This window comes from Leguminivora glycinivorella, chromosome 1 (genome assembly GCF_023078275.1).
Source record: "Leguminivora glycinivorella isolate SPB_JAAS2020 chromosome 1, LegGlyc_1.1, whole genome shotgun sequence".
Taxonomy (NCBI): domain Eukaryota; kingdom Metazoa; phylum Arthropoda; class Insecta; order Lepidoptera; family Tortricidae; genus Leguminivora; species Leguminivora glycinivorella.
Window position 1 is genome coordinate 1986641 of NC_062971.1, and position 16252 is coordinate 2002892.

A 16252-nucleotide genomic window follows, 5' to 3' on the forward strand; every position below is an offset into this window, starting at 1 on the left:
TGTCAAATCGTATGGGTTGTCATGGAAACACACTTGTAATACAAGGCTTGTACCTTTCTAGAAACGGGCCACTGGTCTATAATTTTGTAAGAGGCCTAGAAAGCGAGAGTAACTTGTTCTTTGTATTTAATTGCGTACATACTTTTATTGTATTGTTATTTAGGAAGTAAATGACAAAGATGCATGAATTTTAAATATTGTTTTATTCTGTATTTGATAAGACGTTAACCTTTTATAACTTTAATAATGGACTGAGAGCCCAGCCGCCAGACCTTCCTCATATTCTCAAAGACCCTTTATAACCGTATTGGGTTGGGAATGATGCAAATCGAACCTTTGAAATAGGATTCAAAATCAGGTGGGGAATAGTATACTCTGACTGAACACTGGCTAAGGTGTTATCTATCTGCTAAAATTCCTTTTTAGGGTTCCGTAGTCAACTAGGAACCCTTATAGTTTCGCCATGTCTGTCTGTCCGTCCGTCCGTCCGTCCGTCCGTCCGTCCGCGGATAATCTCAGTAACCGTAAGCACTAGAAAGCTGAAATTTGGTACCAATATGTATATCAATCACGCCAACAAAGTGCAAAAATAAAAAATGGAAAAAAAAGTTTTATTAGGGTACCCCCCCTACATGTAAAGTGGGGGCTGATATTTTTTTTCATTCCAACCGCAACGTGTGACATATTGTTGGATAGGTATTTAAAAATGAATAAGAGTTTACTAAGATAATTTTTTGATAATATTAATATTTTCGGAAATAATCACTCCTAAAGGAAAAAAAGTGCGTCCCCCCCCTCTAACTTTTGAACCATATGTTTAAAAAATATGAAAAAAATCACAAAAGTAGAACTTTATAAAGACTTTCTAGGAAAATTGTTTTGAACTTGATAGGTTCAGTAGTTTTTGAGAAAAATACGAAAAACTACGGAACCCTACACTGAGCGTGGCCCGACACGCTCTTGGCCGGTTTTTAAATCATCCAGGCGCGGCGGGCAAGCACGGAAGTGTGATATGGTTTGAGTCAGGCTTTCCTTTTCGCACTTTCTGTAAGAGCTAAAAGGACGTACAGACGCGATAGACATATATCGCACTAGCGTGCTAGGCCCGCATGTATTCGTTTACGTTACTCTGCAGTGGCTATGTTCGTATTTTGCTAATTTTAGGTTGCAAATAGAGAACCGAAAATTACGCGACCAGTCAGCTCAAGTACTAAAAAAAACATACTAATATTATAAATGGGAAAGTGTGTGTCTGTTTGTTTGCCCGTCTTTCACGGAAAAACGGAGCGACGAATTGACGTGATTTTTGAAGTGGAGATAATTGAGGGGAGGAATAAACTTCATCACCGTTTCTTAGCCAACACAAAGTCCACCCCACTGAAGTTGACTGCACTCTGCCCACGCGTGGGCAGGCGGCACCTTGGCCTTGTCGTGGGCTTGGGAGGGGTGATGGAACTGGAAGGTTTGAACGCTATCTGGGACCCGTTGAACATTATGCACGGCCGATTTGTTCCTATTTAGCAGATTAGAGGAACAGTGTAAATAGTGTGCCGAGCGGTTACACTTGAAACGGCTGCACTAGGCTGTCCGGGCTCACTATCTATAAGTTATTAATCTTAAGTTTAGCAAAATAGAGGAACTGTATGACAAGTATTGAACAGAAAAAAGCAGAATAATGAATATTAACATTTATTAACTACCATCTTCATCACCGTTTCACCTAGGCGACGCAAAGTCCACTCCACTCAAGTTCACTGCACTCTCAACATCCTCACACAGTTGTTTGAAGTCGCGCTGCGCCCACGCGTGGGCAGGCGGCACCTTGGCCTTGTTGGTGGGCCTGGGAGGGGGGATGGAAGGCTTGAACGCCATCTGGGACCCGTCGTATTGCTCGAACAGGTGCACGGCTGATCTGTAATTATGGAAACCTTTGGGTATATTACATGAACACAAAAGCAAGGACTCAGCTAAAGATACGGGCGAGCCTTGCTCATGTGCATAATTGCATATCAGCTGCCGTCAGTTTTCAGTCGTGCTTATACGACACCCACGGGACGAGATGGGGTGGCGTTATTCTTTCTGATGCCGGTACCAACGGCACTATAATGCTATTCAGAACTGATTTCACGGTCCTGCATTTTATTTCTACCGGTCAAAATGAAGATTCGCTGGTTGAATTTTGACAGTGAGTATTGAAAACCCGTAACATTCATAAACGCATATAATTGTACTACAGTTAAAACTACTGTCTATCGATGAACTGTAGCTTTGCAAGAATGTTTAATAATGTATAAATAGGGCCAAAGTTTGTACTTAAATTTTACTATCACCCTTGGTGACCGCCTACCGCACGGCAGAATGGTAGTGGTGTTGCAAAGCACATAGCTCAGAAGTCTCAGAACAGCCGTGCGTGCGTAACAATGTGCAGGAGATTTTAGCGTCGGGTCTAAATGACCTTATTGTGAAGGTACACCTTACATCTTACTATCACTCTTAGTGACTGCCTGCCGCACAGGATGGTAGTGGTGTTGTAAAGCACACAACTCAGTCAGCACAGCCGTGCGTGCGTAACAAAGTGCAGGAGATTCTAGCGTCGGGTCTAAATGACCTTATTGTGAAGGTACTTACATCTTACTATCACTCTTAGTGACTGCCTGCCGCACAGCAGGATGGTAGTGGTATTGTAAAGCACACAACTCAGTCAGCACGGCTGTACGAGCGTAACAATAATCTAAATATATATAAAAAGAAGAAGCTGACTGACTGACTGACTGACTGACTGACTGACTGACTGACTGACTGACTGACTGACATATCAACGCACAGCCGAAACCGCTGGTCCTAGAGATTTCAAATTTGGCACGTAGGTTCCTTATATAGTGTAGAGGAGCACTAAGAAAGGAATTTTCAAAATTCACCTCCTAAGGGGGTCAAATGGGGGTTCAAAGTTTGTATGGGGAAACAAGATTAGTTTGCCTATTTTATTCGAAACTTCACACGGAAGATTCCTTAAGACATATGACTGAATACGTGTTTCAGATTTTTTGAAAATTTAACCCCTAAAATGGTGAAAAGGGGGTGATAAAGTCAAAAAATCAATATGGGTATCGTTTTTATGGTTTATCGGGTCGCTGATCACGATAAATACAACGTTTTTAAAATCTAACGAGGCGGAAGTGAAATACCTTCTCCCCTGTTGTGGTGCAATGGGGTTTAAATATCAAAAAAATATATAAAAGAAGATATTGACTGACTGACTGACATATCAACGCACAGCCGAAACCGCTGGTCCTAGAGATGTCAAATTTGGCACGTAGGTTCCTTATATAGTGAAGAGGAGCACTAAGAAAGGATTTTTAAAAATTCGCCTCCTAAGGGGGTCAAATGGGGGTTCAAAGTTTGTATGGGGAAACAATGTTAGTTTCACTGTTTTATTCGAAACTTCACAGGAGGGATCCTAAAACCATCTGACTAAAGACGTGTTTCAGGTTTTTTGAAAATTTAACCCCTAAAATGGTTAAAAGGGGGTGATAAAGTCAAAAAACTAATATGGGTATCGTTTTTACGGTTTATTGGGTCGCTGATCACGATAAATACAACGTTTTTAAAATCTAACGAGGCGGAAGTGAAATACCTTCTCCCCTGTTGTAGTGCGATGGGGTTTAAATATCAAAAAATATATAAAAGAAGAAACTGACTGACTGACTAACTGACATAATATATCAACACACAGCCGAATCCGCTGGTCCTAGAGATTTCAAATTTGGCACATAGGTTCCTTATATGGTGTAGAGGAGCACTAAGAAAAATTTTTCAAAATTCTCCTCTTAAAAGGGTGAAATGGGAGTTCAAAGTTTGTATGGGGAAACAAGATTAGTTTGACTATTTTATTCGAGCCTTCACAGGAGGATTCCTAAAGACATATGACTAAATACATGTTTCAGGTTTTTTGAAAATTTGACCCCTAAAGGGGTGCAAAGGGGGTAAAGTCAAAAACACAATATGGGTATCGTTTTTATGGTTTATCAGGTCGCTGATCACGATAAATACGAACGATTTTAAAATCTAATGACGTGGAAAAGAGATTTTCTCCCCTGTTGTTGTGCAATGGGGTTAAAATATCCAAAATAGCCATAAGTATAGCTTTAGTTTTCATCTTTACTTCTGGTTTAAGAGATTTCAAATTGACACGGAAGTTCCTTAGAGGAGCACTAAGAAAGGATTTTTCAAAGTTCACCTCCTAGCATGATAATTTGACAGGGGCAAGGACAGGGACAGGGACAGGGACAGGGACAGGGGCAGGGACAGGGACAGGGACAGGGACAGGGACAGGGACAGGGACAGGGACGGGACAGGGACGGGATAGGGATAGGGATAGGGATAGGGAAAGGGGAGGGACGGGGACAGGGACGGGACGAGGACGGGGACGGGGACGGGGACAAGGATAGAGATAGGGACGGGGATAAGGATAGAGATAGGGACGGGGATAAGAATAGGGATTGGGGTCGGAATAATCGGTCGGCAATCGATATCTAGGCAGTGTAAAATGCAGGTGGCTCAGTGGGAAGGGATTAGTAAGTAGACATCGGCATCCTGCATCCGTAATAACTATTACATTCAATGTGCTGTAAGAAGATCGTTGTTTGCTTGCCTTTTATATGTTTACGTTTGCAATAAGTATAAGCAAAATGGAAAAAATTGTAAGCGATAATGCAAGGAAGTACTTTTTACCCTACCGACCATAGTGTCGAGATACTGGCTATGTGGGTTGTATGAAGTTTCCCCAGTATAAATATTTATATAGGTAAAATACATACATATTCGTACCTACTACCTACGCTGTGGTCGCTGTGTAACAATTCTACAATCATTGCAAGAATTTCTTTTCAAACAATAGTAATATGTGTAAGGTACAGTCAGCCAAAAAAGTGGTTTACCACTTTTCGATCAATAGAGTCGAAAAGTGGGAAACCACTTTCTTGGCTGACCGTACAGCAAATAGATCAGTTACAATGGCCCCCAGTCGAGAATTGTCCCGCTTTACCTTAATCGAAATAATCGCGGACAGATGTACCTACAAAGCAAAAAACCTACGGATCCAAATGAAAATCTTATTTTTTGTAAACGTTTCAATAAGAATACTTTTATTACGCGGGCGAAGCCGCGGGTAAAAGCTAGTTAAATCCTTAGATATTAAACAATAATTTAATTGCGCGATTCTGAAATGTCAGCAGCGCAAATTAGCGGTAATTATGCTACTCCTTAATAACTTTAAGTATGAAATACCCTAAACAATATGTTGATTTAAACTAACACGATCTTCACTCATATTATTAAATTAAAACGGGACCCTAAATAAATATAAATGTGATAACAATTCTGTTAGCTGCTTTATTATCTTTTAGCAGCTGAACAAACTATAACCGTACATTAGGATTGAAATTTATGTGGACTTGCACAGGAGCAGAGCAGGACAATATGTCAGACTATTTACTCAATTTGATCCACTTTATTGTTATACTCACTTTGCTAATCCATCTAGTGCGGCAGAAAGCAGCTTGGACCTCGGCGCGGTCTTCAGCAACCGGAAGTAGATGTGGAACACGGTCTTGGTGACCTCTGTGAGCTGCTTCCGGCGCGACACCTCGCTTTCCTGCGCTTCTGTCTCTAGGAGCTCGCGTTCTACCTCTTTCAGTTTCTTCGCTCGCTAGAAAAAAGGTAATGATTGAATAAAACAACTCATCAGCCGTTTAAATATGTAGCCAGTAGGTTTTATAGGGGATCCAGGTACAGTCAATCAATAGGCTATATTTTATGCAGAACACGAAATAAAGCAGCACATAATTAGAAAATATGAACAGTAGTAATTTTTAAACATAATTTCTATTTAATAAGTCAAAGAGAAAGATATAAAGTAAATGAATTGACCGTGACGTCACTCCTCAGTATTTCATAGTAATTCCATATTAGCAAATCGTTTTTATAGTTCTTAAAAAGAAGCTGATTTGACTAGTAGGAAACTAGCCTATTAGAATCCTAGGCCGCTCTAGAACCCTGTCGTATTGACACCGTGCATTATTTGCTATAGAAGTCAGTTTGACTTTTACTGTGAAAGGGTTTTACAGTGGCCTAAGATTCAAATTGTTTGGCTGTACAGTTAAGTTTAGACAGATGGCAAGTTATGGTTGGTCAAAAAGTTATGTAAGCTTCAACGCACTGTACCGTGGTAATTTTTCGTTTACGAGAAAAAAGAAAAAATACGTGTCTAAAATTCTTTGATAATCTAACTGACGGATTAATTCGTTTTTTTTTGCGTTGCTCGTTAGTTAGTTAGTTGGTGCCTATTGAACAAACGCGGCAATTGTATGTGAATTGCTGGCAATTGCGTCGCCCGTGTAACAGCACCGTAAAGGCCGATGAACTACAAAAACTGTGTAATAATTTGGTAACAATGAAATAGTAAGAGTACCTTTTTCTCTTTCATGAACCGCCATCTAGCGAGCAAATAGGAATATTTTTGTTAATGTACCTTCTTTTCTTTCTTGGACAAGTTGACGATCCTCTTTTTATGCTTCTCCTCAACTTTCTTCTTGTGTTTGACGTCAGCCTCAGCGTCGAGGTCGATGTCCCTAATCTTCAGACTAAGGAGGCAACGCAACGCAGTGGGCTTTAGACGCTCGCCGCGCCGTTTTACCAGTTGGTTGATTAACCGCACGATCTAGAACAAGAGTCTTCGTTAGCGCGATTGCTACTTATAAAATAATAACCTAACCTAACCACAAAATTAAATGAAAAAACCCCCGACCGCGACATAGTAGACCGATTTCCATGAAACATAGCTAAGAAGTAAGAACACTCCCGAATAACTCAGCTTTCAGACAAAACAAATTAAATCGGTTCATCCGTTCGGGAGCTACGATGCCACAGACAGACAGACACACACACAGACAGACAGATAGACACGTCAAACTTATAACACCCCGTCGTTTTTGCGTCGGGGGTTAAAAATATGGAAACGGATTATATCGCGTATAATGAATTGCCCCGTGTGGTGACGGTTAAGAATTTCACCACCCCCTTTCATCATGTGGGTGTCGTATGAGTCGACTGTGGGATATGGGTTAAATTGTGGCGTAGGCGACACACTGGCAACCTCTCACTGCAATGACACAATTTGGATTTCTTTCAACCCCTTTGTGCCAAGAGTGGCACTGCAACTTAGTAGTTCATGTGCTCCGACTACCCCTTTATGGGATACAGGCGTGATTATATGTATTTATGTATGTAATGAATTAATAAGACATCTCGACATTCCCGACAATGCAACCATTTATCTATCAATTTTGATATAAAGTGTGGGGACAATTTTTGCAAGAATGCATCGTTTATGGTGACCCTAAAACACTGTCTATGAAACAGTGCATAGTTACCTTGGTCAGTCTCTTTCTGACTAATAATTATGGAGAAGTGTTGCATTTATGATAAGTTGATAACACAGTTACAGTGCACAGTTAACTTGGTCAGGCCATTGAAACATGACGCACCAATAACAGCTCCGTAAAAATGTCTATAGCGCGATGCAGCGCCCGTAACAGCAGCATCTAGCGTGTAACAGTGCAAACCCACAGTGAGAGTGATCCTTTAGCGTCTTCCTGACAGACAGTCTTTGCGCACGGTGGTTTGCGCGATGTTCGTAGCGTAGTTGAACATGGACAGCGCCATCTAGCAGACAGTTGAGTAAATTTAGAACACAGAGGCTTACTGTCAGAGTAATTTCCCCTTTAGCGTCCTCCTGGAAGACAGTCTTCGCGCACTCCGTGGCGATATCAGCGGCATCAGTGTGACCACAATCGAGGAAAGGCACGGTGGTCTGCGCGATATTCGTAGCGTAGTTGAACATTGGCCGGGCGACTAGCAGGCCACAGAGGCAGCGAAGGGACACTATGGCTAAGCTGACGGCAGCTGGGTCTGGTTTCCTGTACAAAAAAAGTAAATTAAGGACATCCTTGATATATTGTGTTTCTTTGTATGTCGGAGCCCATACAACCATTTCAGTCGCAAAATCTTCAAATCAGTAACTAACTGTCAAATGTGACATAACGCGTGGTAACGTCGTGCAAACAATGCGACCGTATTGATACAGTAACAAAATGTAGTCGTCGTGTGCACTCGTTACGGTAACAAAATGTGTACGAATTTGTGGCTGTCAATGTCACTGTTAGAATGACTTTTAACGACACTTTATTAGTCAACGTTTGCACACATAACGGTAACAACATGTGGACGAATTTGTGGCTGTCATTGTCACTGTCAGAACGGTTTCTGACAGTGACATTGACAGAATTTGTACACACATGTGTAGGTCTGATTACCGAACTGCTCCTAAACTACTGTATCCGCAATGACAATCTGAAATACGAAGGTTTCTCAAACTGTCTTGTGAAGTCGTGGACTGGTTGCTTTGAATCATTTAAATATGAGCGAATTAAATAATAATAAACGACGACGACCATTTAAGCACTCTTCGACATTTTATAGAAATGTGGGAAAGTTAAGAAAAGTGCAGAATGATAATACAAATAGATAAGCACTTTATAGTTACTTAATGTATTAAATATATAATTTTTAATTCTTATTGATAAAAACATAAAATGAAGTGTAGTGTTGCTTTACACAATAAAAGTAGGAATCAAATGAAATAGAGTATTTACTGTGATATTAATAGAATTTCTGTTGCGCAATGATAGTTTTTTTCAGTACAGATGCTGCTTTTTTTAACGCAGTAGTGCGAGCAAATCAAGCAATGATTCATTTCTTGTCTGGTCGAAACTCTTAGCTTAGATTTAGGTCACAGAACACCCCACTAGAAGCCAAATGCAAGCGATATTGTTCGAGACGCAAATCACCAATCCTTGCGGGGTGAGGCGGGCGCGCACGGTGCTGCCATTGGTCGTTTCAAATAATGGCGCGCCTTTATGATTAGCAGTAGGGATGGGAATGGGACATGTCTATTATAGACAATGGTACCGGTACCAGTACTGTGGTGAATTTGTTTTGCAACAAATTATAATATTATAATTAAATTATAATAAGGCCTAGTTACCCTTCGGGTTGGAAGGTCAGATGGCAGTCGCTTTCATAAAAGTAGTGCCTACGCCAAATCTTGGTAGTAGTTTCCAAAGCGGACCCCAGGCTCCCATGAGCCGTGGCGAATGCCGATGCCGGGATAACGCAAGGAGGATGATAATTGTGATAGCATCTCAATAAAAATCATTCTAGTAACTAATAACTAAACTGTGCATTTTTACTTACGTTTACTAAGTTAAATAACCAACTAAATATTCTAAACTAATCAATGAACTAAATACCACTACAGACTCTACAGATTCTAGATAATTATTCACTATTACAAATCTGCTTTCTTTTATATTTCATAAAATGGTAGCACATGGTACGAACGGCAGTACGAAGTTCCCGCAACAGACATAAACTAACATGGCCCCATGCCTAGTCGTTTACGTGAAAGGGATAGCATATCACATTGTTAACTCGGTAAAGAGGGATGGACGCGCCTCGGCGCCGCTCAGCACAACCATATTGACCAGTATAAATGAACTCCGCGGACAATAAACAATATTCAACAAAATAATTAATTTGACTTAACTGTGGAATGTTGTTCCATCTTTTTTACATGTAGAAGTGTTAGAAGACTTGCCACACCACTTTATGCTGTAAGAGACCATTGTTTGCAACCAAAATTGATTATTTAAGATTTTTTCCCGAGCGGACACGGACACTGTTAGCGGGTCGTATACTTGGGCGCTACTGATCGGTGTCGCACGCGTTCAAACTTTTATAAACCTGATTTGTCGTATGCTTGGTGACCGCGAGTCGCCCTGTAAGGGCCATCTTGTTGTATTGATCTGTGATTTAGGTACTGAAAATCGTCGTACGATACACGTGCGAAAAGGACATTCACAACTCGTGTCGATTTAAAACACTCCCTTCGTTCGTGTATTAATTTATCGCTACTCGTATCGATTTTCCTCTTTTCCGCACTCGTATCTACAAGTATTGTGTTTGGGTTACAAAAAAAACACATTATTTACTCTACTACGTTTTATTTTCTCTTTAACATTACAAATTTGTAGACACTTATCTATACAAAAATCTTGACAAAAGAAGTACAGATCGCTGAAATTAATGTTGATAGTAATATTAATGACGACTACTTCAACAAGTGTCAATTGTGAAATGCCGCAAAATACTAGTTGCTCTATAGAAGACCATAATAATATGATCCCCGATCCTTTACAACCCAGCAGCTCGGTACGCACGTTACAATTTTTTTTAATCTTCTTTAGTGAGGGCAACTGAGTACGACGGCATATTTAATTGTTTATAAAGTTTGAGGATACCTGGAAAAAATTAATACAAGAAGCCATTTTGTAAATATAATAAATATTCACTGCTTTCGGTCACGCGTGTACGCTGCGACCATATTGCGACCGTTTGTTGACCGTTTGGTGACCGTTTGGCGACTGTTTTTTACATGGAATATTACCGTCTTAATCCATATTTTAACAACTTTATTGGTTTTCTAGGCATTATTTTTATTATTTCAGTATAGTACATATATGCAAAGAAGCACTAAAACTTCACCAATCAATATACATAACACGCAAACACCGAGTAGTCAATAATATTATTACTGGTTAAACTGAGGTAAATTGATGGCGCGTTGATAAATTTAGACTTATTTTATGAAATCACTCGAGCAATTTAATTGGCCATGGTAATTAGCCCACATTATATTACAAATGTAAACAATATTTATCTTTAACAAATTCTTACGCCATTACATTTTAATGTCAAATGATTTTATTTATTTTTTACTTTGACGTCTCTGACAGTCGCCATTTGAAAAGAATGAAATGAACGAATGATTTTGGGAAAGTAGTCGCCAAACGGTAACAATGTGTGCACGCGTAGTGCACACTTCTGTCACTTCTGTGACCATTTGTGCCTGTTACCAATCGTCCCCATTTGGGTCGCCGCGACTAAACGTCGACCGTACTGCGACTAAGCATTGAGACCCGAAGACCTGTGTGTACACAAAATAGGAGGATTTGCGTAGGAACGGCGACCGATTATGGTTATATGGGAGGTCTTTATGGAGAGTATAAAAATGTCACATCAGACCGATATGTCGCCTTAGTACGGTGTAAGTAAATTTTTGGCATATGTTTACCCACGGCACCCATTCACTAACAGAAAAAAAGGCGCATTACGTCCTATGTCAGAAACCAGTCGTAATGTATACATTTTAACCGCCAGCAGTATGGTGAGAACCCGCCCAGCGGGTTTTCCGGCATCTGAGCAAAATTCATGAGTGCCTACCAGACGGGTTCTTGGTGTCGAACGTGTTAAGTTTGGCCTAGAAATTCCTTTTATGATATTTTAATAGAAAATGCCTCACCTTGTGTCTCCTTTTTTCGGTCTTAGAACTGTGCACGCTTTCTCAAGCCTCTGTAGATATCTTTTGTAGAATTCTAGTAACTCCTTTTCATACTTGTATAAAGCTAATGTGTCCTTCTTCACTGTAATATAAAGAAATAATCATAATAAAAGGCTGAATGAGCTCTGTAAATGTTAGAAGGGACATCATATTTTAAATTATACATGTGTACGAAGAAAAAATAAAAATAGGACCTTCTAACATGGATTGACCGAGTTGCACGGTAAGCTCAAGAAGGCTTGTGTACACTCAGACTATTATTTATATATGTATATAAGTATTTATATAGTTGGGTCAATCCCCGGCAAGAGTAACATGTGTCGCATGTTTCATATATTAACGATGCAAGCTCAAGTATGCATAGATCCTATCACCCCCCGCTCGAGCCTAGGTTGGCCATACAAATAGACCACGTGACCCCCGCCCCCTGGGGCCTGGGCCTTTCCGCGCTTGGTTAACTTGCAAAGTTACCAAGGTTGCATTTATAGATTTCATAGGACTGGCATTACGGCAATAATAACTTACATTTGACATTGACCCAATCTAAGTGTCTGATCTGGTACTTAGGTAAAATGTCTTTGAACTTTTCAAGATTTGTTTGTATAGTGACTATAGTGAGTGAAGTCTTTTGGTTACTTTTCCAGACATTTTTTTTTAAATTATAGACTAATCGACGATTGACTTTCGTCACACCTGATGGAAAGTGAAGACAAAGTTTAGACTTCATAATGATAACTTACATTTGACATTGGAGTAGTCTTGATGCCTTATCTGGTACTCCGGTAAGACATCTTTGAACACCTCGAAGGCTGACAGTGTGGCGATTTTGCGGACTGAGTGAAGGTTCAGAGTGTTGTCTTTTAGACGCTCCTCCATTAGGTAGAGTATTGGGTATAAGTTTTTCAGCTGAAAGGAAACATAAGCCATTTAAGAAAATCTCCCCTTGGGGAACCCCCAAGTCAATAAGATTAGACAGCCCTAGAGTAATCTAAAGACTGGCAATAAAAAATTCTGTTCAGTTTGCAGCAATAATTAAAAAAAAATTATATAATGTTAGTGTGATATCAAATTATATAAAAAAAATCCCCTCAGCCAGCTATATTTTTTTTTATTATCTGTCATCAGCTATGTTTAGCCATAATCAGATTTTTTGTTTATATATTTTTTTCTACTCCCGTACTGTTATTCGTGAGTTACAAGGTCGTGCATAGAACTTTAAAACCCTACATAAGAGATGTCAGGACAAGTCTACCTAGTCTATACCCTGAAAACATTTAGTAGAAGTAGCACGATATAGCTGTTACAGTTCAGTAAATACATTGCTACCAACTTAACAAACCAATTCGCACAGTCGAGACTCCTTCGTTTTCTGCTGCGTTCATAGGCGACGCGTCAAATCGCTTTCAAATCTATGAGAACTCGATTCAACTCGGCTCGATTCGTCTTAGTGGCCAGGCTTCAAAGAACCATACCATAGACAGTTTTATTTTCATGTTTGCACTCAAACTGCATATTCAAAATGGTAGGCGGTCCACTAGATAACTAAGATGACTGAAAGTAGGTATTTGTTGATTTATAATTTTCTTTCAAAATAAGTGCTTGGTCGTAGAAAAAGTATTGTATGCAACGGTGTTTAACTGAGTCAAAAAATGCTCGTGGCGTCTTTATTAACAATTTTCGGCTTCGCCTCAAATTGTTACCCACGCCACTCACCTTTTTTGACCTCTTTTAACCACCAGTTGCATAAAATACTATTTTAATACAGTTGCTCAAAAAGTGCCCGTTTTTTGGCGGTTTAGCGTGCGAGAAGTTGTATTTTACGAACTAGTGCGTAAAAAGTATATACGTTCCATTTTACGACTACTTACCGAGCTGTTTTCATATTAGTCTAGTTTACTAAGACAGAATAAAACTATAAACATACTATTAAGTGATTAATATTTAAAACGTTAATATAAACGTTAGATTTGCCACTCGCGTGCCGCTCGTGGCAAAATATCTCGGGACTCGTGAAGTAATGACATACTTCTCGCACTTATAACGAAATGTACTATTATAAGTTGGAGAGGTATTCCATTAAACACTCTCTCATGATGTTCTTAGAATTTATCTTCTAGTGCCTCTGCCAGCTATTTAATTACAAACCTTTTTCTCCGGTTCCTCAAGCAGAGAAGAGCATAGCGCCCCAATCCTGAGCTTCTCATGATTCAGCCGGTCTCTCCTCGCAGCCATCAGCTCCACCGTACTGACCACCCCACCCTCTGGGATCTCGGTGTCTTCCTCACCCGTTCCTTCCAGGCCGGAGTCGGAGTCTGAATCCTGGGGTTCTTCTGTTTGAGATGGTTTTTGAGGTTCTGGCTCATCCTCTTTTTCTGATTCTGTGTCTGAAATTAATTATAAAAAAAAATTGTATGAGATTGGCTACCTAAGAGATCTTCACTGAATCTAGAATTGATATTTAAATGCTTTTAGGCATAAGTATCGTCCCCTCAAATCTTACATTGAAGAAAGTAAAGATTCACTTAATCTTCCACTCATTCACTCAAGTTCCCAAAGTTAATTGGATTCCCACTTCCCACTTAAAAACTGCCAATGTATCCTACTCTTGGTACTCTTAAAACGGCGAGTTGGAAACATAACTGGTACAGTTGACTACAAAGAGATGTATCCATTAATTTCACCTTATGCAATAAGTTGAAAAAGTGTATACATCTCTTTGTAGTTGACTGTACCTCAGATTTCTTCAAACCTACCAGTGGACTGTGACCCATAGTTTAGGAAAAGGGTAGATGCATTTATACAAGTTTCAATATACATTTTGAATAAAGACTTTGTTTTTAAATCTGGTGATTATGATAAAAACTTACATTGCCGGGGTGGGTCGGTCTGTAAAGCACACGGTGTCACATGATAAATGATATATTGTCAGGCTGTAATTTTGCATCATTTGTAAGCATGAGACACCCTTGTGATAAGGTTTACCAACTAGTGTGCTACACCCGCTGGATTAATAAAATCAGTAGCTGTACAACTAAGCTTTGCAAGAGAATTCCAAAATTTTTTTTACAATAAACGTAATCAGATTCACTTAAAATCCCACAAAAAAAAGACAGGCCATGTTGCACGTTTTTGTGTCCGTGGCCCACAAATGGTCTCGCCGGAAGATCAGCGCTGACCTCCATTTTGTGGTAAACAATTTTATTGATACTGTGTTTCTTTCTTTAACTTTTAAATGTGTTTGTATTGTTGTATTGTTTTAAATGTGTTTGTATTGTTATGCTTGTTTATCATGAATAAATGATTGATTGATTGCCATACCTGGGCACTCCTCAGTCCTCTCCATAAGCCCCTGTTTAGTTTTAATGGGCAGCAGAGCCCGCATCCTCTTGGCCGGCCTCTCCGCCATCTCTTGTTCATACTTCTCTTCAAAGTCACTGTCGGAGGCGGAGTCACTCTCCGCACCACTGTCGCTTCCTGCTTGTGGACGCTTCTTTGGCACCTTCTCTTTGTCAATCTTCTTGCGTTTTCTGTTTGATCTAGAGGTGATAGGACATATGATTAATAAAGTTGCAGGAGAAAATTTGTAACAAACAAAATAAATAAAGTGTATTTCTATGAAATAAAAACAATACTGCAATAGACAAAAAGATAGCTAACTCAAGTTTAAGCTATGTAGGTATGATTAATCGTGTTTGGTAAAAGGGTTTTTAGATTTTTGCTTGTGGGAAAATGATTGCACCTTTTACAATTATTAAAACTGTTTATTAATTTGTATTATAGGCTCATGGTAGTTAAATTATTCGCAGAATTACTGTTTGGTACCAACTGGTGCTAAATTCTCATTGTAAAAAAAGAAAAAAAAACCAACTTGTTCTCATCCTCCTTCTCCGGCACATCAGCCAGGAACCTCGGGTTCTTGGCCAGCCTCTTCATAATGTAGGCCTTCTGGTCCTCGTCTAGCATATCGCCCCACTCGTCCGCCGACGCCTCGCTCTCACTGCTGTACTCGATATCGGGCTTCGCTGGCGGCTGGTGCTGCTTCTGCAGCTTCGCGCGGTGCCGCTGCAGCTTCATCTTACCCTGCTTCTTCATTCTATTCGTGGTTTGGTTGTTCCGCTTCACCTTGCTTACTTTTACTTTACCTTTTTTCTGAAAATGGTATTTTTGTTTGGTTAGAAAATGTTTTGACACAGTGAATAATTAAGATTATATCCTTAGATTTATACTTACTGCCATGATGTATATGTAAAGTAATCAGGACCGATTTATAAAGCTTCGGTAATTTATTTTGGAGAGAAATTAAATAAAACAACGTGGATTTGACAAACGAAGCACTTCAAATGATTTTGACAGATGAGGATGACGGAACTGAGAAGTTATTCACTGTTTAACCATCAACACAAAATGTGAGCTTCAAAAAATAAAATTATTTGAAGCTTATTGTTTATTTAATTTTTTTAATATTGTATCCTCGTTGTATCTTGACGGTATTAAAAGTATTGACAGTAATCATTTACGCCGGTTTTAATTAAGAATTAAATATCTGAGATAAACATTAAAATACGTCCTTGGATTTCGGATGCGTTCATATTTGCGATAATTTGATGTAAACGTAAAAAAAATATTATGCTGATGTACAATGAACTATTAATCTAATTTGTGAAATATATTTTATTACATATTTGCAAACTATATTAGATTACATTCAGACATCATATTAAATAAAAAAAGTTG

General features: G+C 39.4%; 1 protein-coding gene across 1 annotated transcript; it reads right to left on the minus strand.

Moving 5' to 3' along the window:
• Nucleotides 1-1673: 1673 nt before the first annotated feature.
• Nucleotides 1674-15893, minus strand: LOC125233104 (nucleolar complex protein 3 homolog). Its single transcript, XM_048138970.1, has 12 exons — nt 15749-15893; nt 15387-15667; nt 14837-15054; nt 13664-13902; nt 12259-12424; nt 11480-11600; nt 7763-7976; nt 6530-6718; nt 5526-5707; nt 4051-4094; nt 2479-2608; nt 1674-1912 (listed from the first exon to the last, which is right to left on the minus strand). The coding sequence occupies exons 1-12, from the start codon at nt 15752-15754 to the stop codon at nt 1717-1719; spliced, it is 1986 nt and encodes a 661-aa protein (XP_047994927.1). The 5' UTR covers nt 15755-15893; the 3' UTR covers nt 1674-1716.
• Nucleotides 15894-16252: the final 359 nt, after the last annotated feature.

What these genes read in the sequence shown, in the direction of transcription:
- LOC125233104 (XM_048138970.1), bottom strand. An exon ending in GAGAAGGAGGATGAGAACAA is followed by an intron (nt 15,055 to 15,386) that starts GTTGGTTTTTTT and finishes TATCACCTCTAG; the next exon opens with ATCAAACAGAAAACGCAAGA. An exon ending in ACTAAGAGTGATAGTAAGAT is followed by an intron (nt 1,913 to 2,478) that starts GTAAGGTGTACC and finishes CCATAATTACAG; the next exon opens with ATCAGCCGTGCACCTGTTCG.